The sequence below is a fragment of the Rhamphochromis sp. 'chilingali' genome (assembly GCF_963969265.1).
Source record: "Rhamphochromis sp. 'chilingali' genome assembly, chromosome: 2".
Lineage (NCBI taxonomy): Eukaryota > Metazoa > Chordata > Actinopteri > Cichliformes > Cichlidae > Rhamphochromis > Rhamphochromis sp. 'chilingali'.
This window is the reverse complement of record NC_137930.1, coordinates 15,046,590-15,074,494: the sequence shown is the minus strand read 5'-3', so window position 1 is coordinate 15,074,494 and position 27,905 is coordinate 15,046,590. Positions and strand designations below refer to the sequence as shown.

The 27,905-nt window shown below is 40.1% G+C and overlaps 3 protein-coding genes across 6 annotated transcripts; 2 read left to right on the top strand and 1 right to left on the bottom strand.

The window, feature by feature from the left end:
* Positions 1-718: 718 nt before the first annotated feature.
* Positions 719-8,368, top strand: trappc13 (trafficking protein particle complex subunit 13). Of its 2 annotated transcripts, XM_080875920.1 has the most exons (13): positions 719-849; positions 1,941-2,009; positions 3,240-3,339; positions 3,437-3,521; positions 3,609-3,736; positions 3,844-3,916; positions 4,240-4,284; positions 4,594-4,611; positions 7,099-7,232; positions 7,310-7,508; positions 7,611-7,711; positions 7,831-7,978; positions 8,065-8,368. In XM_080875920.1, the coding sequence occupies exons 1-13, from the start codon at positions 804-806 to the stop codon at positions 8,170-8,172; spliced, it is 1,254 nt and encodes a 417-aa protein (XP_080732046.1). In that variant the 5' UTR covers positions 719-803; the 3' UTR covers positions 8,173-8,368. The 2 variants fall into 2 exon arrangements, with proteins under 2 accessions (XP_080732046.1, XP_080732047.1); XM_080875921.1 differs by lacking the exon at positions 4,594-4,611.
* Positions 8,369-11,941: 3,573 nt separating this feature from the next.
* sgtb (small glutamine rich tetratricopeptide repeat co-chaperone beta) lies at positions 11,942-19,670 on the bottom strand. 3 transcript variants are annotated; one of them, XM_080862556.1, is made up of 12 exons: positions 19,592-19,670; positions 17,472-17,584; positions 17,056-17,159; positions 16,843-16,918; positions 15,600-15,699; positions 15,262-15,366; positions 15,025-15,163; positions 14,848-14,910; positions 14,410-14,447; positions 14,232-14,315; positions 12,924-13,044; positions 11,942-12,785 (listed from the first exon to the last, which is right to left on the bottom strand). In XM_080862556.1, the coding sequence occupies exons 2-11, from the start codon at positions 17,569-17,571 to the stop codon at positions 12,933-12,935; spliced, it is 921 nt and encodes a 306-aa protein (XP_080718682.1). In that variant the 5' UTR covers positions 17,572-17,584; positions 19,592-19,670; the 3' UTR covers positions 11,942-12,785; positions 12,924-12,932. The 3 variants fall into 3 exon arrangements, with proteins under 3 accessions (XP_080718682.1, XP_080718681.1, XP_080718683.1); XM_080862555.1 differs by having other exon boundaries at positions 11,942-12,759; XM_080862557.1 differs by lacking the exon at positions 19,592-19,670 and adding an exon at positions 19,379-19,551 and having other exon boundaries at positions 11,942-12,759.
* A 35-nt stretch (positions 19,671-19,705) lies between these two features.
* nln (neurolysin (metallopeptidase M3 family)) lies at positions 19,706-27,288 on the top strand. The gene is given in 14 exon segments (XM_080867395.1): positions 19,706-19,893; positions 20,377-20,624; positions 21,726-21,874; positions 22,268-22,372; positions 22,590-22,692; positions 22,783-22,943; positions 23,608-23,743; positions 24,607-24,973; positions 25,082-25,104; positions 25,107-25,312; positions 25,401-25,587; positions 25,672-25,800; positions 26,012-26,148; positions 26,239-27,288. Coding segments are annotated over 14 exon segments (2,142 nt in total). The 5' UTR covers positions 19,706-19,852; the 3' UTR covers positions 26,389-27,288.
* Positions 27,289-27,905: the final 617 nt, after the last annotated feature.

Genomic DNA, 27,905 nt, shown 5'->3' with positions numbered 1-27,905 from the left:
TATTCACCTTGTCAAATCCTTATGCTTGCTCATTTTTCCTGCTTCTATCTCATCAACTGTGAGAACAAAATATCCACTTGTTCCACAATATATCCCACAAACTAACAGGTGCCATGATCAAGAGATCATCAGTGTCATTCACTTCTGTCTGTGGTCACGATGTTATGCCTGATCGATGTATATATGCTACATAACCATTATCAGTGAGAAACTGCGCAGTAAATGCTCATGCATTCACTTGATGACAGCACAGTGCCTTCTTTTTTTAAGAGGAAAACTGACTAAATCTCATATCATCTTATTTGACACTGGAATTGTTGCTCTATAAATCAGAATGCTGACAAATTTGTAGCTTTTCTGTAGCTCAGCTTCTCCGTTTGCTGCATGCAGATGAAAACACTGGTGCTGCTTACAAGCCGTGCCCGTGGAAGCAAAACTAACAAATTTCTATTGCTATTTCAACACAGCAGAGGTTATGGCCGAATGTAATGCCTCTTCTCACCGCTAGATGTCAGTGACGTTTATCATTAATATCACGTTTTATCTATTTATTCGCGGTTTGGATTAGGAATAAAACATATGGTAATATAAATTAAATTGTCTAAAGTACAACTTATCAACGGTGACGAAAAGAAAAGATTCTCTGTTGTTGTAACGCCCATCTCGCACTATTGGAGGCAGTATAACATGTCAGGGGTGTCCATCCTGTCCCTAAATGACATGACGAAGAAGAAACTGCCTGTCACATAAGCAGCTAGCAGAGTGGCTAATATCACCCTGATTAGGCTGTTTTCACTGTCAAAATGGATGTAAATCAGGCGAAACAGGAGCACCTGCTCGCATTAAAAGGTATTTTACTGTTAACATATATGTTGTGACTACAGAGGTTGTCTTCATGGTTAGATGTGTCAGTGTATCGCGCTGTTGTCATTTGCTGCTGCTTCAAGTTGCTAGTGGCGCTAGCTAATGCAATATCATGCATTTACTTTTGTGAAGGTGTAAACAAGGCTGATGGCCAGTGGTGCGACTTTAAAGACTTTTCTTTTCGTTTGGGGCGCTTAAAACATATATTAAAGACCCTGTTTAGCAAAGTGTAGCTTAAGGAACTGTGTCATAGTGTAAGCTAACTCTCTCTTGTGCTCTTAGTTGTTGCAGCTAATTTATTTATTGCACTAATTCGTTTTTTGTTTGTTTGCTTGGGTTGGACTTTTTTTCTCGAGGTAACATTTTTTTTTGCTTCTACTTCCTCTAATCTGAATCTGAATCGGACTCAAAGAAAGAACTCTGGGAAGTTAAAGTGTTCATTTTCCTGTTTCTTTTTGTTAGCTTTCAGCTCACCACCCGCAAAAAGAAATTCTGAGCATAAGTGATATCCTGCAAACTGTGCAGCAGTCAGAATACTAACGGTATTACTCAAGTATTAGCTACTACAGCTACAGGTTTTATGCAGTAGCGAAGGGAAGATTTTATTCCCTGTTTTTAGAGCACTTCATGGACCTGGGCTTTGACATTTGTGTGAGGACTGCAGAACATTTTATCTGTTAGGCAGTTACAATTTTTTATCAGTGAACAGCGTGTAAGAAATGCATCTTACAACAGTTTTGAGACTATTAAACAAACTTCTGGAACTTTAGGCTTACTGCATTTACCTAGAGAGGGAGTTGTAAAAGTTGCATTCAGATAAGGTAACATATAGTTGTCCTTCACACAAAACCTGTATAATTTGTGCGTTTTAATTTTAATGTCAGACCACCACTTTCCCACTCAGAACTTCTCTTTGTCAGCAGATTCTTTGTTGAAATAATCTTTAGATACACCCCTGTTGTGAGTGATTTCAGTAACTGGTAAGCATTCATTCTTGAATGCAGGCTCCTGAATCCATGTGAAAATATCAGCTTGGTCACTAATTGGCTGCTAACCAGTGTCACTTTACTTTACAGTGATGCGCTTAACGAAGCCCACTCTCTTCACAAACCTGCCGGTGACGTGCGAGGATCGAGATCTGCCAGGTGAGCCTGTTTAAACTTGCAGACAGAGTTCCACCCACCGAGCCTGAAATGAATTTCACTCCATATTCTTTAGCAGAGCTGTAGCAAACGAGAACAACAGGGGTCAGGTCTGTGAGACTGAGCATCATGATATTATCAGGGAATCCAATTAGCTCAGTTGATGTTAATCAATCCAGTGCAGGACGTGGGATAGTAGGAGGAAACCACAATGGCTGAGCCACTGTACCACCACTCATAGTAATTACAGTTTATTAGTCAGAGGTCTCATACTCATGTTTATCAGGACGCAGAAGATCAAATAAGACAAGAACAGTAAAACAACAGCCTTGTGTCCATGGTATAATCCCTTGCCTGTGGGTTGTTTTTGTTTTTAAATTGGTAGTCTAATGCTTTTGTTTGCATTGTGTAAAATGGAAAAGTTAATTCAAGGAGAAATCTGTTTGAACGCTTAAAAGCTTCTTGTTCATTAAATCTCCACCTTTTTACATGCATATACAACAATCTGAGAGATTTTTTTCCCAACCTCTGTAAATTCATGATCGTGTTCGAGAAGCTCACAGTCAAGCATTGTGAAGCTGAATGATAAGTGGGGTTTTTTTGTTGCTGATGTTTTATTTTTTTTAATGCTGTTGTTTTTCAGAGGTCCACGTCAGCATTGCACTCCACTACAGGAAATAACACAAGTATTGAGGCCAAACTTGGTCAGGCAGCTTCCTCAATTTTTTTTTTACACTCATTTAAACATCCTCTGTGGTTGCACCAGGAAATCCCACTCAAGTCAGCTTACAAACGAAAACAAGATACTGTGTCTGCAATAGAGTCCTTGTTGGGCAAGAAAAAAAAAGTTAATATTTTCATGTTATCAAGCTTGTCCAAATGCTATAAAACAGAGGTAGACACATTAAAGTTGTTGTTGTTGTTGTTGTTGTTGTTAATTTATTTCAAACATGGAAACGATATACAGTTACATTTAGTAAAGAAAATAAGAGAGAGAGAAAAAATACTATACAAAAGTCAATACATTTCAATATAGCTACCGTTCTGATTCATTTACATGTTGAAAGGGAGTGGGAAGAAGTACACACTTATTTAATCCCACACCATTGCCATAAGTTATCAGTTAATATTTAGTCAGTTCATTACTGATATAATATGTAATAAAAATAGTGAACAGATTTCTACATTATACATATCCATGACACCTACCTACCCATGTTTTTGTCTCCACAGGGGACTTGTTTGGTCAGCTTATGAGGCAGGATCCCTCCACCATCAAAGGCGCAGAGACCTTAATGCTGGGAGAGATGCTCACATTACCACAGAACTTTGGGTAAAACACCAATCAGCTGTAACTCTTTAAAGTTAAAAACAGCAGCAAGTGCTTTTAAAAAAAAAAAAAAACGAATTCTTGTCTTCACATCATACAGAAATATATTCCTCGGCGAGACCTTCTCCAGTTACATAAGCGTGCATAATGACAGCAGCCAAGTTGTTAAAGACATTCTGGTGAAGGTACTGTAAAGAAGGAATACCTGCTCAGTTCAGATTGTGCGCTTTGTCTTCCATTCGCACGTAATCACGATGTGGTTCCCTATGTAGGCTGATCTACAGACGAGCTCGCAGAGGCTGAATCTCTCCGCATCGAACTCGGCAGTCGCAGAGCTCAAACCCGAATGCTGCATCGATGATGTCATTCACCACGAAGTCAAAGAAATTGGGACACACATGTGAGTGTTCCCACTCCCGAAATGTTTTCCCAACTCACCAGTAATAAAAAAATAATAATAATAATAATAATAATCCTGTTTGTTTGTTGCTGTTTTCACATTTCCAGCTTAGTTTGTGCAGTCAGTTACACCACCCAGCAAGGGGAGAAGCTCTATTTTAGGAAGTTCTTCAAGTTCCAGGTAAGTTATGGCTCAGTGTTCTAATTAGGAGATGGTTGTAAAGTCACGAGTAAGCTTAGAGATGAGTGGAGAAATGCCACAGAGCTACAACAGATTGCCTTCCTCTGTGTGGGTTTGGTGTCAGGCAATCTTCTGCCCTCAGTTCAATAACCAGCTGTAGCCTTGCTGCCTTTCCTTTAGATGAATTTCTGTCACTCTGATTCCCACTTTCAGTAAAACTCCAGTTGGACTAAACAGTGCTGCATGGAAATATTATTTTCAGCTCGATGGCGGTATCTTATGAGAAAACTTCAGTGTTCAGCTTGCAATCTATTTTTAATCAGGTTTTGAAGCCGCTGGATGTGAAGACGAAGTTCTACAACGCAGAGGTAAATTAGCTCTTCTCAAGCAGCATTGCGAAGCTCTTATTTCATTTTATAGTCAGGAACATTTACAATAGAGGCAGTTAGCATTAGTTAGGCCTCCATGAAAACCTGTGTGCCTCCAGGTGAATAAATGATCCTGGAGATAAGTGGTTTTCCTGGATAAAGGCATTAAGCTCCCCCCCCTTTTTAAATTTTTTTTTTAATACTCATTTTCATATCAGTAGCTTCGTGTATTGCAAATATTCTTTGTCATCAACATTGGCATGTAACTCCATTTGTTTACTGTGTCTTGTATTTTATTTTCTCCATTAGAGCGACCTCAGTTCTGTGGTAACTGTTTCTTCTGTTATCATCACTGAACATTAGCTTCTACTAATCATTTCTGGCGATGGACACTCTTTCTTTCTGAGCTCATACAAAGGTGCAAAGTAAAAGAATGGAAGAAAGTCTGAATATAGAAAAGATCTTCAGTGACTCAGTTGTTTGTTACCCCTTGACATAAACTTCCATTCTTTTTCTTTTGCCCTCTCTTTGTTTCCTCTTCTTTCAAACTGATCCTGCCCGGTGTTTGTGGTGTCACATTGTTGTGAGTGGGTACGGCATTGATTGCGGTTAGCATCACAGAAGGTGCTATGATTAATCTCGTATCTATTCGTCTATATGTGAATGATTATGTAGTAGCGCAAGTTCAGCGCTGCTCGTTATTAAAGTGGACCTATTACTCTTTTCATATGCTGTTCCTGTTAAACACCAACAAAAAACCTCTGCAAAAGCACACACAACGGTAAACGGCTAATAGCAAGCATGTATCTACACTATGATATGAATCATGTGATTAAAGCGCACGTTACTTTACAGTGTTTTTCTGTTAGCTGGTGTTTCCTTAAGTTGCACTCCATTTGACCTTTCAGGGCTGCCAGTGTGCAAAGATCACAGGCTTTAACCTGCTTCAGTTTCACACAGGTTTTTTTCCTTTGTCATAGAGAGTGGACATCCCTAATGTGGCCATCTAATCAAACAGCTCAGACTATAAGCGCGGAAGCCCCACCCACCTGCTCTCCAACCTTCTGTTTGCAAGGGTCAGCCAATCAGAACAAAGTTACTTAATTTGTGCTGTGAATCACGAAACGCTGCCCTAGTGCAGTCTGAGAATAAAATATTGAGCTACAAAAAGCAATTTAATAGGTCCACTTTAACTTTTGTATCACTACAATTATGCTCTTAATAGTTAAACAGCCAACAATGACAGAAGTCTTTCACTATAAGCACTAAAATGTGAGGTTTGGCTGATTTCACACTAACTTCACTCAGAATGATCAAGTCACTTATGAATAACAGGCACAAACTTATCCACGCTTCCTTCTTTTTGTTTCTCACTTTACAGTTGTGGCTGCACAGACAAGTTTACTGTTGTAAAGACATCTGAGTGTTGCTCAACCAGAACATCAAGTAGCTTCCTAATTAAAATAGGAAAGCAGAACATTCTCCACATTTCAGGCATCTAAATTCTTTCTATGTGACAACCTAACTTTCTCAGGGATTAAGAAAATACTCTGATTCTACGTTTGAGATGCATTTATTATGCCTCTGCACAAGGAAATAACTGTACTCTTAACCGGTAATGATTGCTCTCGAATATTAATAAACTTATTGTTTTACTTACTGCTGAGCGACTGAGTAGCAGTATTGAATTTGGCCTGTTACTACACAATACCAATACTTTTAACCTTTCCAAATGGTTTCATTTTTGAGCTGACCAATTTTATATATTTATAAAATCGGTGTACACTTGCAAAAGTTTTATTTTTCTATTTTTTGGTTCTAGTTTAAGCTTTCTAAGAACCCATAACTAGGGACGCTCAGTGGCCCCAGAAGTATAGTTGTACACCATAAGATCTAAACTGGTAGAGCCAGACATTTACTGCCTGGCGTTACCTTGCTCCACATTTCCTGTCTTGACAGTACTGAACAAATAAAGTCAAACATTTCTAAACATACTTTCATAAGCCAAACTGCTTGATGTTTGATAAACTAATGTTTCACTGTGCAGCCCGTACTGTGCACCTGCCGACCAACAATTGTACTAATATGTCCTCAAAGGTACACTGAGCAAACTTAATAGGATTCAGTTAAAGTTTTTCTTTTAATGCCAGTCTTCTCATTGACATTCAATGTATAACTCCTATATGACCAAAGAAATTTAAGGTTCACATTTAAGTCTGTCTTAAAACACCTCTCAGATGTCTGTAAGAGTTACAGCTTCCTGTGATCTGTGGTGTCCATGCTGGCTGTGAGAAACTTCCATACGTTTCCTAGAAGAAAACAGAAAAATCTGATTGCTCTCTGTCATTTTCAGTGAGTCGAACATTAATTGCTTTCGAGAGCAGCACTCGCAGCATCTGTGGTCTGTCTTTTCTTTTTACATGGCGTCAGAAGTTATATTTTTAGTATCATTCCTCAAAGTCTCAGAGCACATTTGTGACAACAACGGGTCACAGATGTGCTCCCCAGTAAAGAAGTAGCGCGTGCTGTGAGAACCAATGAGGCAAGTGTGCTTGCTGGATCAGGAGGTTTTACCCACTTCCCTTGGGGAAATAACCACGAGAAACTCTAACAGCCTCTGTGAGCATGTGAATATCGTTTTAAGACAAACTTTAAAATATGAGCTCATCCTTTTGAAGCTGGCACATTGGCAAAAGCCCTAACCCAGCTGTTAATACCTGACATGTTGCTCAGTTCACCTTGGAGATTATGTAGCTTGTTATAAAGGCTAACATCAAATAGCCTGTTAGTGTGACGCTGTGCTTCTGCGCTCAGACAGATGAAGTGTTCCTGGAAGCGCAGATTCAGAACATTACCACCTCGCCAATGTTCATGGAGAAAGTGTCTTTAGAGCCATCCATGATGTACAACGTTACAGAGCTCAACACGGTCACACAAGCAGACAAAGGGTAAAACAAACACACATGTGTCCTTATTTTTGATAACATTTTACACTCAATACTCAGCTGTAACTTTTCCTCTGCAGAGAGTCCACATTTGGGAAAATGTCCTACCTGCAGCCTATGGACACACGGCAGTATTTGTACTGCCTGAAGCCAAAGCCGGAGTACGCAGAGAAGGCCGGCATCATCAAGGGAGTGACGGTCATAGGCAAGCTGGACATTGTATGGAAGACCAATCTTGGAGAAAGAGGGAGGCTACAGACCAGTCAGCTGCAAAGAATGGTATCTTGATCTGTTAGCCTACTGCTAGAACAGAGGCGCTCATTTCACTTACTGTATCCTCTTATGAACGAAAATACAGTTTAATCCCCACGTGTCCTCCAGGCTCCAGGGTATGGAGATATTCGGCTGTCTTTAGACCTGATTCCTGACACTGTCAACCTTGAAGAACCTTTTGACATCATCTGTAAAATCACCAACTGCAGGTAGAAACCCCTGAAAAATGAAATCGCCCTCATAATACAACCCTTAGTATTATTCAGTTCACTGAGGGGTTGAATTAGCCCATAATAACCAGCTTTTCTCTGCTTTTCTGATATTGCAGTGAAAGAACTATGGACCTGGTGCTAGAGATGTGTAATACTAGTTCTATCCATTGGTGTGGTATATCAGGGCGACAGCTGGGGAAACTTAGTCCTGGCGCCTTCCTCTCACTGCCCCTCACAGTCCTGTCTTCCGTCCAGGGTCTGCAGGTACGATCCAGACTTTACAATTGACCGTGTGCTCAGATCAAAGTGCTCTTTACCGACTTACTCGTGTGTTTGCCTCTTTGTTTCAGAGCATTTCTGGTTTGAGGCTCACAGATACATTTCTGAAGAGGACGTACGAATACGACGACATTGCACAAGTGTGTGTGGTCTGCCCGTTTACGAGCAACGAGTGCTAGGAGTTTTCTTTACCCTTTTTTGTTTTTGTTTTTTTGCATTTTACATATGAATGGACCAACTGCGGCATTCTGCACATGACACTATGTTTTTTGCAACTTAATGGAAGAATATTGTATTTTACAATTAATTGTGAATAATATAAATCACTTTCTTTGAAAATAATGATGTAAATGTGCATAAATGTTAATAAATCTGTCATCTTTGATTTAATATTGCTTTTAAAAAGGTGCTTCATGGCATCTGTGTTGGCTTTTGTTATTAAAACTCTTACAAAGGCACAGACATGTACTGACTTGATCAATGAGTTTTTGGAAACAGCAGGAGCTGTGTGAGGCTACTAAAGGCAGGGCTATAACATTTTTCTGTCATCATTTAGATTAAGTCCAAGAGTTGTTAGGTGTGGATAATTAAATTATAGTTTATTGCAATAGCAAGTTGTGCCTTGTTCTCAGATGGACAGCAAGTGGAGAGTGATATATGAAATGATGGGATGGAAGGAAGAAGAGAAGCAAAGAGTGATTCACAGGCAAGACATCCAAGCGCTGTCACTAATCTTTGCATTTTGTTATTATCTCATGATACTTGTTTAATCAGCTACCATCTCTCCTATGGACTTTTTAATGTCTACAGTCTCAGATCAACACAGCCCTGCCCTCCAGCACTATCAGCAGCAGGAGCAGCAGAAACCCCTCAACAGCAACATTGTACTGTGGCTGTAGCTCAGGTGGCAGAGCAGGTCAACCACTAATCAGAAGGTCGGTGGTTCGATCTCTGCTGCATGCCAAATATCCTTGGGCAAGATACTAACCCCATGTTTGCCTACTGGTGGTCAGAGGGCCCGGTGGCGCCAGTGTCCGGCAGCCTCGCCTCTGTCAGTGCGCCCCAGGGTGGCTGTGGCTACAATGTAGCTTGTGTGAATGGGTGAATGACTGAATGTAGTGTAAAGCGCTTTGGGGTCCTTAAGGACTAGAAAAGCGCTATACAAATGCAGGCCATTTACCATGTACCCATCAGGTAAAACATCGGTGACGTTTGCTTTGCCTTGTTGCCCATATTAGATTCTTGATGAATGTGTGTTGTTGTTATTCAGTCTGGTTCAATGTGCCCCTTTTTAACTTTGAGCACCCGCCCCTTTAAACCTCTCTGCACGGCCCTGGTCAGTGGCTTCTATCTCCTCCTTTGGCCAGCCTATTACCCCAGCAGGGTACCTGATCACGGGCAGGGCGTACGTGTTGATGGCCCGGATCTTGTTCTTACCATTCAGCTGACTCCTCAGGACTTGCCTGACCCTCTGCAGGTACTTGGTGGTTGCAGCTTTTCTAGCGGCCTCTTCATGGTTCCCATTCGCCTGCTGGATCCCCAGGTACTTGTAACTGTCCTCTATGTCTGCAATGTTGCCTTCTGGTAGTTCAATCCCCTCAGTTCTGACTACCTTCCCTCTCTTTGTTACCATCCGACTACACTTCTCCAGTCCGAACGACATTCCAATGTCATTGCTGTATAGCCTGGTAGTGTGGATCAGTGAATCGATGTCTCGTTCACTCTTGGCATACAGCTTGATGTCATCCATGTACAGGAGGTGGCTGACAACTGCTCCGTTCCGTAGTCGGTATCCGTAGCCAGCCTTGTTAATGATCTCACTGAGGGGGTTCAGGCCTATGCAGAACAGCAGTGGGGACAGAGCATCTCCTTGGTAGATCCCGCACTTGATGGTGACTTGTGCTATGGGCTTGGAGTTGGCCTCTAGTGTTGTACGCCACATCCCCATTGAGTTCCTGATGAAGGCTCTTAGGGTCCCATTGATCTTGTACAATTCATATATAAATATAAAAAATACACATACATACACAGGTAGTAGAGGATGTTGGACTCTCGGGCCACTCTCATGAAGTCTGCTTCTGATTGTTTGGTCAGACATTTACACCAATGTCCTGCTGGAGGTGATTTTGTAGGGCTATAGCAGAACTCACTCTGTTCCTCCTTGCACAAAGGAGCAAAAACCGATCCTGCTGATGAGATCAAGACCTTCTCTGGCCCTGTCAAGCTCTCCTAGTAACAACCTGTTTCCTGGAATCTCCATGGTCTTGGGACTGTGCTGGGAGACACACAGCAAACTTTCTGGCAGTGGCACACACTCATGTGGCATCCTGGAGAAGTTGGACTACCTGTAGGGTCCAGGTATCCCCTCATGCTACCAGTGATGACACTGATCCTAACAAAATGCAAAACTAGTAAAAAAAATAAATAAAACAGAAAAGATGAAGAAGAAAAAACATTCCTGTTTTGGGGGGTGTCTCATTTTTGCCCCTCTAGTTCTGCTACTGTTACTGTATTTAACACCAAAGCGGCTGAAACTTATTAACAACCGCCTCTCTTACTTAACTGATCACATCAGTATCCCACAAGTTCAACTGACTCGATGCTGTACTCTGATTAAAAAGTTCCCTTCATTTTTTTGATCACTATACTTTCCTGTTCCAGGTCTCACTCACTGTGGGGTCTCCTTTACCAAAGAGTCCTCAGAGTGGCCCCTGTAAATAATCCTACTCTTGCTTACCAACTCCAAATTCTAGTTGAAGTTCTCATGTTCCTAATAAAGACTATTAAACTTGTGACTGTGTCTGGGTCTTGATGTTCTGGTCTTTATGACTATGGATAACTTGAAAAGTGGTGGTTCATCCAAAATCTTGTATTTGTTTGCAAAAACTAAAGTTCTTTGTCAGTGAACAGTTTATTGAGCTCAAAAGGAAAACTTAATTTGAAATTATGTGAAGCAGATCAATCTGGTATGGTCTTTGGGCAGAATAACAGCTGATTTGAAGTGTGTCCTCATCTTTAATTTCCTTGCCTGACGTGATTTCACTGACACTGAACGGCCACTGTATCAAAGTCTGTTCTGTATCAACGTGAACACGACTCAGCTGCTTATGTCAATAGCACAAGGTTCTGCAAAACACTGGCTTTTGCATGAATTGTGATGGTGGAGAGCATTTTTGGTCACACAACTAAAGTAAAAGAAAAATTACTGCAGAGAAGAAAACATGTAAACACCAAAAAGCACATAGTGTGGAAAATGAGCCCAAGGGTATAGCCGTACTCATCCTGTTCCTCCTCACACAAAGGAGCGGATACTATTTCTGCTGATGGGTTAAGGACCTTTTACAGCCCTGTACAGCTTTCCTAATAACTGCCTGTTTTCTGAAATCTCCTCCATGCTCTTGCAGCATACAGCAATCTTTCTGGCAGTGGCACGTGATGATGTGGCATCCTGGACAAGTTTGACTACCTGTAGGGTCCAGGTATCACCTCATGCTACCAGTCATAACACTGACCCTAGCAAAATGCAAAACTAGTGAAAAAACAGTGGCAAAAGATGAGGTGGAAAAACTGCACCTGTAGAACCATTGCTATTTTGGGGACTGTCTCACTGTTGCCTCTCTAGTGCACTTGTTAATTTCATTTACACCAAAGCAGCTGAAACACATTAACAACCCCCTTCTGTTAACTTCACAGACCCGATCAGTATCAAGTTCAAAACACTTGATCTTGAAGTATCCTTGGGCAAGATGCAGAACCCTGAGTTACAAGTTGGGTGTGTAAATGTTTTGTAAAGAAAAGTGCTCAGGCACTGAAAAATAGCACAGTATGAATATGTGTGTAATTACCTTCATGTAATAAAAAAGTGGTTCACTGACAGTAAACAATGATTCTTTTCATATAATAATGACATTAATTCAAAGACATAAAGGCGCATGTGAGTAGTTTCGTTTCAAGACATTTATTATTTATATGGTTTGACAAAACAATGTGCTGCCTTAGCATACCTGTGTTTCCATAAAGCATCTGATCTCAAATACCAGATTCAACAGCATGCAAAATGAACAATATGAATATGCTGTAAGTAGTTAATCAGAAATTAAATAGGCTTAAAGTTAGGATGTTAATTTTAGCTAAAGTGCTGTAACAACATAATGCAGGCGGCAAACACTGGTATACAATTAGACTGTTGTCTTAATTAAGTTAAGTAGTACTCACTGAAAACCACTGATGTGAGTCTCAGGAACGAACGGTGTTCATCACCCAATAAACAAGTACAGTGCATTCTGTCTACAAAAATAAGACTAAACAAATCATATAAACCCGATGTGTATTATTATGAGGGAAAGCCGAAGTGCTCTCCACAATGCTGTAAAAGTACATTCCTCTCAAACCCTCCATTTATCATGACTTGACAGAAGGAACCCCTAAAATCACAACATGAAGAGGGCGGTCATTTCAGCACACAGAAAACATGATCTCTGAAGGACGGAAAGAAGTTCTGAAGAAAATAGTTACTCGTATTCTGTCGGTAGGCTGAATGCATTCGTGGCTCTTTTTAATGGTTAGTGTTTACATGTGTTGTCCTAAATGTGTGAGATGCTTCACTTCATGGTCCAATCTCCAGGCTCTCATATCTCCACTCCAGAGCCTTTAGTCACAGTAAAGTGCCTAAAACCCCATCCTTGTCTCTTTATTCCAGCTATGCCGGGGGCCTGACTTTAAGAAATGGGTGTAGAGATTGTGATCGCGCCATATGGATGCCCTTCCTTGGAAAAACAAAAAAATCATGAGGCTGAAATAAAAACATTAAATGTTAATAAAACAAATATGATCCAAGTTTGTTTTTTTAGTTAGCTACAGGTTTGATTTTGAAATATTAAATAAATACCTAAATAGAACATGAATAGAACATTTTTTAAAAAGAAAATACCTGACTAGATCATGAGTGCTCCTCGGCGCTGCCGCTAAAGGAACGGCTCCGGATGTGGTTCCTCAGCTGTTCAATGAGCTCTGGGTTCTGCTGCTGGATCTGCTGGGCAAACTGTTGTCCTCTGAGAGAAAGATAACTTAGCTGAATTCTTTTCAACGAGAACAGGAACAGCACGACGAATTGTTCTGTTCTTAAAAAAAATAATGCCTGTTGCCTGGTCATGTCTCTTCACAATATGTATGATATTGTACCAATATGTGTATTGCACACTAAGTCAGCACCACTGTGCTGCCCTATAACACTATATAGTAATGGTATTATACTATTGTACTATAGTATTATGTTTGCCAACTTTCATATGTTTAACTAAAGAAGTGGGAACAAATTCTGTGTTTTTGTGACAGGCTGCTAGCAACAATCTTTCCTAAGTTATTTGTTGAGTGTTGACACAACACTAGTTTACCTCTTGAGCTACAAATCTTTTTTATGCTTGAAGGTCAGTGTTAAGTAGCTTGAAGGTGGTCAGGTACAAGGACGGGAAAGAAAATGAGTGAAAACACAGCCAAAGACCTTTAGGAGAACTACTGCTCAAAACCTATTTAAAAATTAAAAGAAAGTCTGGCTCGTTGGAAGCAAAATATAAAGAAATTAGGCGTGGCTCGAGGCTTTTGCACAGTACTGCAGTGCAGCTTTTTGATGCCGAGTTCCCAGTTAATGAGTGATGTCTGTTTAGGATTCTGTAACATGAAAATATCACATCAGTTAGATTGTAGCAACTCTAACAGCTGTGCCTTCTGTCCCTGCTTTAAAATCCTTTCAATCATTCAGAATCTGCAAACAGGTACTTTAACACCCCAGAGTGGGTTTGCACATCCAGACAAGGCAACAGGGATAAAATATTACAACCAATATTGTCAAAACTGCAAGTATTGTTTCAGAAAGGTTGAAATAAATCTCGGTACAATTTGGGGAATTTACTGCCCAGCTGTCCCTTGCCAAGAGTCAGATCAATATCAGTAGCTACAGTAGCTGACACAAAAAACACTCATAGGTAACAAGTTCTCCTTAAATCCTCTCTACAGCTGACAAGTAAACACATTTTATCCGGTTTGTTGAATGTGTCAAGTTGATATGGTTTATCTGGGGAACTGTACAGCGCATTACTCTACAGCGAGATGCAATATAAAGACTTTACAAAGAAACTGCCACATCTTTCAGTATAAAAAGTACATATAAAAAGGTCATTTAGCTCAACTAAATAATGGTGTAATTAAGCAATGCTTTTAATTTTTCATTCAGTGTACTTACGCTTCAATCAAGCTGGAAATGTCTGAGAGCCCTCCTACTCCTGCTGCAGGGCCTCCCACTGCATTAGACATCATTCCTGACATGCTGAGCACAGTGACACAGTTCGTCAGTTCACGGTGGGACTCGTCTTTTGAAACTACACTTGAATGCTGAAGTAAATGCATAAAGTTCGACTTACAGCTGTTGTACCTGCTGGTTCTGCATCACGCTGGCAGCCTGCAAAGAGAAATCAACAGCAATTCTTGATGTGTTTCTCACGTACATAATAAAAGGGCAATTTATTTTTTATCACACTGGCAATTTTGTCAGAAGAACAATCTACCATCTAGCGCTGTGGGGCCTGAATGCGCATACACAGCTATCGGATTTAGATGTGTCTTGTCCTTGATGCTGCAATAAAATCCTGGCGTGCTCGGAAAAAACATTCTCGGCCAAACGCACGCTCCCGTGTGTCATAATTTAATGAGCTCGGGTTGTCAGGCTCTCATTTCTACTAGACAATTACTGCGGTTGTTTAACAGGCTAACTATCACTCATGGGACTAATCCAGTAAAAAATAAAACCAATCCTGAGGCTCCTGAATGGAAGCTGCGCCTGTTAGAACTCATGCTCTTACCATGCTGATGAAGGCTGGGTTGTTGATTAAACTAGCCATGTCAAATCCCAGTCCAGCTGCTATCTGTGGCAGAGATGTGTAAACGACAGTCCAATAAGAAAATATCAACATTAATCCCAATTACATTATGCTACACATGTGGAGAGGATTAAAAGCAAGAGGCTTGTTTCTACTCACAGGGCTGGTTGCTTCTTTCTGCTTCTGCTCTGCGATTTTCAGGTTGGATTTGTACGTGTCATTCTCGGGGTCCAATACCAAAGCTTTCTTGAAGTAGGTAATTGCCTCTGGATACTTGTTCATAGCTGTCAATGCCAACCTGAAACCACAGAGGAAACAGTGAGCAGTCATTTTTGGAAAATATTATGGAGAGAGCAGTTTATTTCAAAATGACTTGTTAATAGTAAATGACCCAACCCCATCCTCCCGTATGCTTTGCTGTAGGTCGGATCAATCCCGATGGCTCTCTCACAGTCACTAGTTGCTTCGGTATAATTCCCCAGCTTACTGTGAGCTGCAGCCCTGCAAGTAATAAATTCAGAGCGCTGTGTAATGTTTGTGTTCAGGTGGGTAATGAAAAAGGGAGGGAATCGGTCAGCAAGCACTTTCTCGAACAGTTCAAGCATTACATCACATTTGGCTCTGCTTTGTTTGTCTACTGTCTGCTATTATATTAAACAAATGTGCAAATCATGATTAAGGGACAAAATTAAGTTCAGATAAGTAACAGCGTAAAATATCAGTTCAGTAAATACCTGTTGCAGTAGTACACAGCATTTCTTAGATCCAGATCAATGGCCTTTGTGTAGCACTCCACTGCACTCCTGTAGTTCTCCTCCTTCATGTGATTGTTTCCTAAAGAAACAAAGTGTGTAGTTATAACAACAAAGTTAACATAAAGCTCATGACTGGTTCAGTCAATCTTATGGAAAAATAGGATGACAATTCAGCTTTAGGGTGATAGATGTGTCTTTTTTTCCTTTTCTTGAGCTTTAGAAAAACATTGGCAGGTTTTTAAATCTTGTAGGTGAAAGCAAATTGACATGTTTCATGTGCCACCAGCTACAGGTTCAGAAATCTGAACACCACCCTCCACCTTTTTTAAACTTGTGAACATACATGCATAATCCTCTCCAACATCCAACCACCAGAATAAAACCCCGAAACTAAACACTCAAGCAAGGACAGAGAAACAGCAGAAACATCAGAACACGCCTACTCCCATCAAGGCCACCCAAATCATCAGAGAGCAAACACCCATACACCCGCCCAGAAACCCCCAGTCGCCGCAACCAACAGCAAAGACAAAGTGGCAGTGGACGCCAACATGTCGACACAGAAACATGCAGGAAGGCCTCCACCAGTGTCTGGAGCCCTCACTATGACCCAACAGAGGCCAGACAGCACATTCCAGTCTCCGGGCAGCATGTACAGCCAGGAATAGGATCCCACTGCACTGATGAAGCCTGAGCTTTTGGCTCAATGAGGCCTTTTTAATATGAGCCTCCATCACCTTAACAGTGTATATATGATAGATAATGAGGAAAATAACACAAAATTAGATTCAAATGCACTTGAGAAACATCAACTGAACTTGCACTGCTACAGAATCATTTACATCTCGACAAATAGAATTGAAACTAATCATAATGCCTCCAGTGATGATAAATGTAATCAGTGTGGTCCCCACCCACAACAATTTGACAGCACAATTCAATAAAACATTCCAAACCCTGTGGAGGATGAATTTACAAGAAAGCAAGAGCAGACACAGAAAGGTAGAAGTTTAGGGATTATTTCAAACTTTGTCCATGTTTAATATGATCAACAAAACAGTGATAATAGGAAATTATAAATTAAGTACTAATAATACAAAATAAGATAATGCATACATGTCCACTGAAGCGCATCAGAGCTGATGCAAAACATTTAATATAGAAGCTCACCATATTTATTTATGAACCTAATGTAATCAGATGTGAAGTGTTTCAAGATTACCTTCATTCTTAAGCAGCTCTGCTCGTTCGATGTCTTCAGGAGATGGGGAGCTCTCTGGTATGGTTAGATTGTCATTCTGTGAAAATGAAAAATAAAAGAGTCAGTGAATAAACACACAGGACATTCTGACTTGACACAAAAAAGCAGCGGTGTAATTAAGTCGGCATAATTGTACTATGTATTTTACAGTACTTTAAAGTGTTCACTACCCACCTTGAGCAGGGCATTGAGGAATATCTCTCTAAGTGACTGTGGCACTGCAAGATGACAGTCACTGGAGCTGATCTTGAAGGTGGTCTCCAAGCACTGTATAGCAACTGTGGTGGAGAATCAGCCAACATATGACAGAGTAGTTTCGAGTTAACTGGACAATCATGTTGAGTCAGAACTTGGCTGTACGCTCAGAGCAAGTTATTTGAATAATTCTCTTCAACTGCACTGCTTATCAAAGCCTGATTTTGGTCATGTTTTCTTACTACCTTGACAGTCCTTAGCTTACTATCAAGAAAAGGGACATAATGTATGTACAGTTTGTGCAGATTCAGAACTCTGAAATGGATGAGACAAGGCAGAGTGCCCAGTGTTTGCACAGACACTTTCTAAGGCATAAGTGCAGTGAGTCGACCTACCTTCGAGGCTTTCCTGCTCATCAGAATTTAAAGTACCACAATGTGTTTGATCTCGTAGGAACTGCACAATAGAGAATGCCAAGCGCTTTTCCACAGCCATTTTTACCTAGAAACTGGTAGAGACAAGAAGGGGTTTGGAATCAAATGGAAAGGAAACCACTCAGTGGTGACTGAATTACTAATTCACGAGGTGCCATTTCATAATAAAAATAACAAACACATGCTTAAATAATGCATAACTGATATATAAGTCAGTATAAAATACTGTAATTGTGCTTATTTAATCAAACTCAGACAGACTCTATGCAGTCCTCTGAAGTACACACCTACTGCTTCCATAGGAATTATGAGGGTAAGCAGCAGGCAGATGCGACTTATCAAATGCACTTGATTAACTTTTGCAGCTTGCTGGTCTGGAGCATTTAGATGTGTATTCACCTCAAGGCCAGACCATGCAATGCTTAGAGAAATGGCAAAATACCCAAGAGCTACATCTCACACTCTACAGGGCTCAGTAAGCATTTTAAATGGTAAATTTAATGACAGTACACTTAGAAAAAGACTAAAATGCTTTGGAAGGCTTGCCATGAGAAATTTTCTTCTCTCTAAAAAGAACATGGCAGCATAGCTTTAGTTTGCAAACTTGCACATGAACAACCCACAAGACTTCTGGGACAATGTCCTTTGGACAGACAAGACCAGAGTGTCGAATTTAAAATGAGCACAAACACTTTTTACCAACTGTCTGGTGGTGGGCTGATGATTTCGGCTTGTTTTTTATTTGATTTGTTGAGCCAAAAAACCTCCACAGCAATGTGAGAGAGTGACACAGTTATACATTAAGGTGGTTCTACAACCTACTGAATTACAGCATGTACTTAGTTTTTCACTAGAGTGCATACAGTCCAGTGAAAACGTTCTTTTTCAAGACTGTATTTTCTGGCTGATATAGCAATCAGACAATTTTATTGAATGATGCTGTTCTGCCACAAGTATATAAATAATGTAGAATATTTAATAAAGATTAATAAAGAATAACCTTTTACTTTTTCCAGTTTAATTTCTGATTTATGAGTTACATGTTTATATTATTGAATATTTTTTACCCCCAAAAAGTCAATACGGGCATTACAATGCAAAAATTCAGTATCAGTGTGTCTCTATTAAAAGTGGGCACTACTTCAAAACAAAGAAGCTGGCTTAGGGAGTAGATTTTTGGTGCTTTTAATATATGCATTTCATTTTTTATTCAACAATACATTACTTTTTATATTCTCAGGTTTAGAAGAGGCTGAGATAGTAGTTATGACCTAATTATAAACCTGGGCTCAACTATCCCAGGTTATTTTTTGGGTGCCAGTAGTAATCTTGCATTTGTTAAGGACTCTGTAGCAGTGAAGGAGAATATCAAACGACTGCATTGCATTTTGATAGTAAATCTCTACAGCTACAAAGTTGCACTACAACTGATACTGGCGATCTGCAGTTTCGTGTCATTTTATTGCCTATAACAAAAAAAAAACCTTGCCCCTCAGAAGGCTAGTTACTGCTTGATTTTTCCAAGTCGGACTGAGGCAAAAAGTCTGTGGGGAAACTGGGGCAAAAAAATAAAAACATGGCCACAGAATCACAGTGCGGGATGCTACAGACACAAACACTATTGCCTCATACGTCTATCACGTGCTGAAACCAAGCATTATGCTCATTTGAGTCTAGCTAGCACAGCTACTCCTCCCTTCGTGTGTTGACACACGTAAATGCAGTGATGCAGAAGCTGTGATGTAATAGCATAATGGGTGTTTTCATTCACTGCACTGACTTTATACATTTATTTCAAATAAATGCTAAAATAAAATTATAATTTAGCCAGTGGCGCTGGCAGGTGTTTGTCTTTAAAGGAAACCTACACCCTGACGGTCCGGACAAACAAGGCTCGCGCGCTGCTTGTGTGATGCTGGCTAAAACAATCACAACCCAAAAACAAAACAAGACAGGAAAACAGGAGGAGGAGAGGAAACAGAGGTCATCCTCGGAGCCCTACAAACAACACGAAGTCATATTAAAAATAACACTCTATTAAAGGATGCTGTTCAGTGTGTGTCCCCCTCCCGCCCACCTACCTGAGGTCTTATCCAGCTGTCTGCTGCTACCGCGTCATGAGGAGGGCTCGAGTCGGATCGATCGCGTCTTCCTCCTCTGCGCCTGCGCGTTAACAACGGAAATAAGAAGCGGTTCCCACGCGAGAAACGGGGAGAGATACCGTTCATTGCCGCGACTACAGGGACTGAGCCACCATAAGGGAGGAAGAAAGGGGTTAATTTTTATTTTTATGTAATTATATATTTTTTTTTTGCTGAAAGAAATCGCACGATACTGCTGGCATGTATCTGCTAACAGCTATAGCTTGCCAAGCACATTTGAGGTATGCCAAACATAGTCCACTATGGACTAGTCCACTAAATTGAAGTTGTTTATTACGTATGTGTGACAGATTGGTAAACTACGTTCAACAACTTTAAATTGCTCTCTTCTGCTTCCACGGACACCGGTCCACAACTAAAAATAATTTAAATTGACAAAGTGTCATCTCCTGCTTATTGGCACTTTAAGGATAGCTGAGCTGTTTTGTACGTTTTGGCTGCTTGACAGTTATTCCACGCTTTTATGAACTTCGTTTGAAAGGCTTCCGCTCGCACTGCCATGGCATGAAACTCTACACTGATGGATGAAGGAAAAATATCACCGGTTATAACATGGAAATAAGTGTGTCGAGTGTGTCCATGAAGATAGTGCTTACATTAATACCACCTATTCGAGCGGATCGTTTTCTTGACTATGGAGCAACAGAAAATATTGTACGTTTGGGGGGCGGCGGTGGGTATTAAAAGGTCCGGTTTTCTTACAGGGTCTGTAAACATCTGAGAATGACCATCGCTAGTGGGTCAGTGCTGTCTGCCAGACACTGCGCTCAGGCAGGACATGCAAGGAACACACTGAGGTGGGACCTGTCTCCAGATGAGATCAGGACTATGACAGACAGCTTGATTGCCAGAGTAAAGAAGGTCTATGACGACGTTGGATCCCTAAATATAGAAAATGTCTCTGTTGAAAACACCCTGATGACCTTGGCTAATGCTAAGATGGATTATGCATGTAAGTCTACTGGTGTATTCTGGTTTACAATTCCATGAAACCAACAAACCCAACAATGTTTGAATCCCACTAATGAGTATACACAAGTTAACTATATGTTAATAACATCAGTAAGCTATACTAGGACAATGGAGAGCATGTTTCCTGATCCCTTCACTTTCAACTGAGTCAGTCAGTGTGGATCCATCTTTACAGGGAAAATGATCCCAGACAAGTACACACACACACACACACACACACACACACACACACACACACACATATATATATATATATATATATATATATATATATATATATATATATATATATATATATATATAAATAAATAATTTAACATGCAAAGTACTGCACATTACATGGACTCTGTATCAGGGTATTGGCAGGTAAAATGCATCGGGTATCGGTGATATCACAGAGAGTTATGCTGCACATGTGAAGATTCTTTACTTCTTGCAGCAATTTCTTTGCTTACATTACTCCTAGCACTGTCTGCAGCATAAGAGTAGCATCACACCTGAGCAGACTGTGGTGTGGAGTCAAGTTGTGTCTTCCTGTTACACTTCCTGAACTAATTAGTGACATTTCCTATCCAAGGCCTGATGAGTTTATATAATGGCGAGGCATCCATCCATCCATCCATAGCTCACATGAATGATTACTGCTCCCACAGTATTCAAAGTTACATGCAATGGTCAGCTAATAGAGCTTCACCCAATTTGTGCTCAAAGTCAAGGTCACGTTTGTGGGTTTACAGGCAGTAACATGCAAACTGTGATTGATCATGAACCTGATGAGCTACTACGTCACTCTGGCATGTATATGTGTTTACACATTTTTTTAAAAATTAATTGATATTGGAATATTTTACGCCCTTAAAGTATGTACCATTATCAGAAATCTAATTTAGGTATTCTCTTCTATTTTTTGTCTTCATTAGGAAGGAGTACAAAGGCTTTTAGCTGAATAGAAACCAACCTATTCATGGATTTGAATTCTTGCATAAAATGTTGTTCTTGTTGTTGTTTTTTATTGTTCTATTATTTTTGTAATGTTCACCGTTGCTTTTTTTTTTTTTTTTTTTTTGCTTTGCTCCCTTAGCATCACACCACGTTCTCGCCTTCCCTCAGTATGTTTGTCCTTCTAAGGAGCTGCGATCAGCAAGCACCGAAGCTGACAAGAGACTGTCTGAGTTGGACGTGGAGATAAACATGCGGGAAGATGTGTTCAAACGAATCACTGCCTTGCAGGTACGACTCGAGCCACATTCACTTCAAGTAAAGTGAGGACTTTTGTAAAAACTGATAACTTTATGAGGCCACACAGATAATGACGTGTTAAAGCAGTCTTAATCATAAGGCTAGTGTGTGAGGATTGGCTGCATTTAAGAAAATCTTAAACTATTTTCACACTTCATGTCAGCCAGAGGCCAACAGATCATAGAGGCGCAAGGACTACTGGTTCTTAATAGCCTGGAAATGAAATGTAATCTCATCTGATCAGTGGCAGCCAGTGCCATATGTTATTTCATGCTGTGCTGGCTCCCTGGCATGCAATATATAAATAGGTGAATAAATTTAGCAGAATGCCTGCTATTCTACCTGTATGAGAAGATGTTTAGTGTTATGATTGTGTTTTGGTAGAATAAACAGAAAGACAACCTTTCAGCTGAGGAAAAAAGATTCCTGGACAGACTTGTTACACTGGGCCAGAGGAAAGGATTGCACCTGTCTAAAGATATACAAGAGGTAATGTAATGTGTGATCTGATTATTAATATGGAAGTCGTTTGTTAAAGTTACAGGTTAAAAGAGTTTAGAGATTAATTCCAGTGTTTCATAATTGAAACGAAGAAGTAAGCAAATAGAATCACATAGAAAGTGCCTGTAAATCTTTGCTTATCTTATTAGATAGTAAAAAATTAAAATCTCTGTGATGTCTTTTGCTCTGTGTTCTCTCTCCTAAGGAAATAAAAAGAACTTCCAAGCTCATCAGTGAACTCTCCATCGAGTTTAACAAGAATCTGAACGAGGAGAGCAAATTTCTTATTTTCTCTGAGCACGAATTAGGTGTGTTTGATACGTGAAACTCATGAAACGCTGCCTTGAGAGCCACGCTTTAACCGTATTCACTGATTCTCTTGTGCCATACTTGCTCAGGTGGGCTAGCTGCCACTTTTCTAAGTGGACTGGATAAGACGGCTGAAGGACGGTATAAAGTGACCCTGGAATATCCCCATTACTATCCACTGATGAAGAGGTGCCATAATCCTGAAACAAGGAGAAAGATGGAAATGGCTTTTAACAGCAGGTGTAAAGAGGTAAACCGCAGGCTGATGATTAATATTTATACCCTGTAACGCCAAGCGGATCATATTTGATATATGAGTTTCTAAGACCTCTAACCATCTGATTCTTTGGCCACTTATAGGTTTTTGTTTGATTAGGATAAGCATACTATGAGCAATAATGCTCATATACCAAAAATGATACAAACTCTTTCTTTTTTTTTCGTTTTCTGAAGGTTCAATAAACACTCCAGTTTAAAATAAATAAATAACTACAAGTCATGTTGATGTTGGACAGCTATGGATCCATACACATGTGCAGGTGAAATGAGAAAATGTGTGATATAAAAAGCTGCGGACAACAGGCCCTGGTGTTGTTGTGGTAGCTACTCAAGCCACATTGGGAAGCTTTTTCCTTTAATTTGTCACCTGCTCGTATGTCTAAATGACATACAAGGATACAATCAACGATTGCTGTCACTTTAGCACATTAATGAAACAAGCAATGTTGCATATCCCATGTCTTTAGTGGGCTGAAGTTGCAGCCCAGAGAACCTGCTCAGTGAAACCACATATTACTGCTGGTTACCAAATGTGTCACAGAATCTACTCAGGCTGGAAACCCTAAACATTATCATTCATTTTAATAAGCCTAAATGATTTCACTGATCCGCGTCTCTCGTTTTTTCCCCCCCAGGTAAACACGGCAATCTTAGAAGAGTTGATACAGCTGCGGGCGAAGGTTGCACGCTTACTTGGTTACGGTAGCCATGCTGAGTATGTGCTGGAGATTAACATGGCTAAAAATGCAAGCAACGTGTCTGACTTTCTGGGTATGGTCTCTTTGACATCTGACCTCGCTGGCACACACATCCACATGGAAACATTCCCTGTCATTTAAGATGAGCTCTCCCGCCTCCTGATAACTGCCTTAAAGTAGGAAAAGAAACTCAATAGGACAGATGAATGGCTGTGCAGCTCCACACGCAGTCACATAATATGCAAGGTGAAATGTAATCAGTTACTAATGACAAATTACACAACATCAGCTTTTTATAATTAGTAGTATAATCATCGGCTGTAATCAGGTTGAACAACTAAAAGCATGTCTTTAATCGCAAAAACCAGAGCCCACAAAAGGACCACAAGAAGCACTAAAATTCCAATCCAACAAAGGAAAAAGACAAGACTGTATACACGCACAGAGAGATGCTCAGTAAGAAGAAATCATAGAATAGGAACAAAAGCAAAAGGTTAAAGTACACGAGGCACAAGGAAAAGTTTTTCCCACAGTAAAAACAGGAAGTGTAAATTAGAAAGACAAGGGAACTAACTAAAGAGACAAAGACAAGGAAGCAGTGGGATACTACAGAAAGAAGAAGAATAGAAACATAAGAAATGACATAAATAGAATCAAAACAGGAACCAAAACTCAAAAAAATATCACACAGGAACCCAGAGCTGCAGAAATAGTTTTCAATGCAAACAACAAATTTTGAATATTCAGCATCTGCAGATTTGAAACAGATTTCCTCTACAAAAATGCTCAACTTTCATCTTCTTTTTTTGAGTGTGCAAAGGGAGTTAGTTTGATTTGGGCTTTAAAAAGAAGATAAGAAAGTAGACAGCAAAAGGTTCAAAGAAATTGCATGCTTCACATTACAACTAAGGAGGTTTTCTTTTTCTGCCTTTATAGACAAGTTCCATGAAGCACTGAAGCCCGTGGGAATCAAAGAGAGGAAATACATTCTTGCGCTGAAGAAGAGGGAGTGCCTGATGAAGGGCTACCAGTTTGATGAGAAGATTAATGCCTGGGACTTGCCCTACTACATGAATCAAGTGGAGCAGCGCAAGTTTGCTGTGGACAAGGACAAACTGATCGAGTATTTCCCTCTTGATGTGGTGACAGAAGGGCTGTTTGGTATCTACCAGGAGCTGCTGGGTCTCACATTCACAGAGGTGGAACAGGCTGACGTGTGGCATGAAAATGTCAAGCTGTACTCAGCCCTGGACACTGAAACGGGGGAGGAGATTGGTCAGTTCTACCTGGATCTGCATCCAAGGTAGATTATGTGTCATTTTTTTCAGAGACAAGACAAGATCCTGTGTTTGATGTTTTTATGAAGTGTGAGCTCACTAACATTGACCAGAGCTCTTGATCTGTGTGATAGACTTCAGCCTGACTGTGACATTTCACCAGGGAAGGAAAATATGGCCACGCAGGTTGCTTTGGGCTCCAGCCTGGCTGCAGAGGCCCTGATGGAAAGCGCAGGCTACCGGTTGCAGCCATGGTGGCAAACTTCACCAAGCCCAGGAAAGATTGTCCTTCTCTCCTCCAACACCATGAAGTGGAGACCTATTTTCATGAGTTTGGTCATGTCATGCACGAAATCTGCTCAAATGTAAGTTGCTATATTCAGTCAGGAAGTTAGTGATATTTGTATACTGTGTGCTAATGAATAAGAATGAGTTTTTCTGTGTATGTGTCAGACCGCTTTTTCAGAATTCAGCGGAACAATGGTGGAGACAGACTTTGTGGAGGTGCCGTCTCAAATGCTTGAGAACTGGGTTTGGGAAAAGGAGCCTCTGAGAAGAATGTCCCGTCACTACAAAGATGGCACCCCCATCCCAGACGAGCTGCTCGACAAACTGATTGCCTCCAGAGTTGCTAACACTGGTCAGACACTCAAACTTTGCACAAAGAAAGTCTGTGTAACATTTATGTGTAAGTGAAGAGCCTCTGTTGATGTGTTCACTTCAGGGCTTATGAACCTACGTCAGGTAGTCCTTAGTAAGGTGGACCAGTCGCTTCACATCAGCCCACGTGCAGACACTGCGGAGGTGTTTGCAAAGCACTGCCAGGACATCCTGGGTATTCCTGCTACACCAGGTCAGCTTTAGCTTCAGCTATTTAGAATATATTTGAGAAATTATTGCATTAAGCTTTCTATCAGTGATGAGGATTTACATTTTATAATAAACAGTCCACTGTGGGCATTAGCAGTTTGTATTCAGTTTTTTGTATGAAGCACATAGACAATATCATTTTTCTTTTTTGGAGTTTGTATTAGTGATTTGTAACAAAGATCTGCTCTCTGCAGGAACCAACATGACAGCCAGTTTTAGCCACTTAGCTGGTGGATATGATGGTCAGTACTATAGCTATCTATGGAGCGAAGTCTACTCCATGGACATTTTCTTCAGTCGTTTTAAAAAGGAAGGCATTATGAATCCAAAGGTTGGTTTTCTGGATGAACATTTCACTCTAATGATGTGTCTTATTTTCCTTGAAACTGTCTTTATATGTGCATTTATGCCCTAAACACAGGTTGGAAAAGAGTACAGAAGAGTGATACTGGAAGCTGGGGGCTCTGTGGATGGGATGGACATGGTGAAAACCTTCCTCGGACGTGCGCCGTGTCAGGATGCTTTTTTCCAATGCAAAGGACTGGTTAACTCACAAGAAGCATCAATGTAAACTGATGTTCTCTTTAACTGTTTTTGTCATTATTATATTATATCTGGATGCAGGTACATTTCAGTTGAGAAATGGGGTATTATTACTATCTTCAGGATTTCACGCTAGAGTTCTGTCTGCCTTTGTTTAAATGTACAGTAGATCACGACAGGACCTCGTCATGACATGTTCAGTGTATTTTACAGCCTTTTTAATTCGTCCTGGTGTTACTAAAACAATAAACCAGGGATGTCAAACTCATTTTATTTCAAGGGCCACATACAACTTCATTTGATCTTAAGGGAGACAGACCAGTGAAACTTTCTGTCAGGGTAAAGAAGTTTAACTACACATTAAATCCATCAGATATCTTCATATATGAACAAGAAGTGCAGTTTATCTACATGATAAAAGAATTGTGCCGTAGGAAATAAAAGGCATCTGCCAGCACAATTCTTTGGGCTTAAATGGTAAGAAATGTATAAATTTACAGAAAAGGTTCTGGTTGCTCATTGCCAAGACTGTCCTGTAATTATAAGGCAGAAAGCTTTTGTTAGTTCAGAGAAAATTATCTGTTTCTCTTTATTTTGTCTTACTATGAACCCATTGAAAAAAAACATTTCTATTGTAGATACTGAAAAATGGGAACTATTTTTTGTCATTTAAATGTTTTTCTTTTACATAATTACTTTGGTGTTGTATGGATGACCATGGTGGAGTTATTTATAAGTAGGAATTGCTGTAGAACTCATGTCCATAATTTAAGCCCCCCTTCACATTTTCCAAAGCCGTCCAGTGGGCAGAGTTGGAGTCCTTCCAACGATTCTGGCCCCTGGGCCTTATGTTTGACACTCGTGCAATTAAGAATGGACATTTCTTTATATTAAAGAATATGAATAATCTGGTTTCCACAATAGTTCTTTTTGGAAACATACATTGTCATCATTAATTTCATTACTTATGCCATCACTTAAGCTGTGACATGTCAGAATTTCCTTCAATGCAGTGATCAGATACTATGTCAGTGGTACAAAAATACTAACAGCAGGCTTTAGTTACAGGTATCCAAGCATAGAAGCTAACATACCCTTACTAGATTCACAATATAGTTAAAATCCTCTTTTCAACTGTTTCTTTCTGCTGCGTCATAATATTACATTTATCGGCTACCTACTCTTGGTGGCCTGACAATTTCATTAAGTCGTTTAGAGGGTTGACACTAGAAGTTAGACTGTTCAAGCCTTTTACATTGAACACACCTGTTTTTAAGTTTCAAACATTATGGGGGGAATTCTACGCTTGAAAGGCACTTGGCTATTTTAATGGATATATCTTTGGCTATCTTTAAATCTCCATTAAAAATAATTAGAAAAAAGGCCAATATTATTCTATTTAATTTAAATTTCCAGTGAAATGCAAAAAACTTCTACTTACGCCAGAGGGCGCCACGACATAACAAGAACGACGAAGGCTGCTGCAAACCGTACAAACACCTTTTTTTGTACGTTATATGTAAATGGGTTAATAAAATACCTTGT

Bases quoted from the DNA above. Each gene is read 5' to 3' on its own strand.
- sgtb (XM_080862556.1), bottom strand. From the start codon at position 17,571: ATGGCTGTGGAAAAGCGCTTGGCATTCTCTATTGTGCAGTTCCTACGA. The intron at 15,164-15,261 runs GTTGGGTCATTT...CTGTGGTTTCAG, and splicing joins AAAGCATACGGGAGGATGGG to GTTGGCATTGACAGCTATGA. The intron at 14,316-14,409 runs GTAAGTCGAACT...CACTGTGCTCAG, and splicing joins AACCAGCAGGTACAACAGCT to CATGTCAGGAATGATGTCTA.
- trappc13 (XM_080875920.1), top strand. From the start codon at position 804: ATGGATGTAAATCAGGCGAAACAGGAGCACCTGCTCGCATTAAAAG. The intron at 3,522-3,608 runs GTACTGTAAAGA...TTCCCTATGTAG, and splicing joins TTAAAGACATTCTGGTGAAG to GCTGATCTACAGACGAGCTC. The intron at 3,917-4,239 runs GTAAGTTATGGC...ATTTTTAATCAG, and splicing joins GGAAGTTCTTCAAGTTCCAG to GTTTTGAAGCCGCTGGATGT.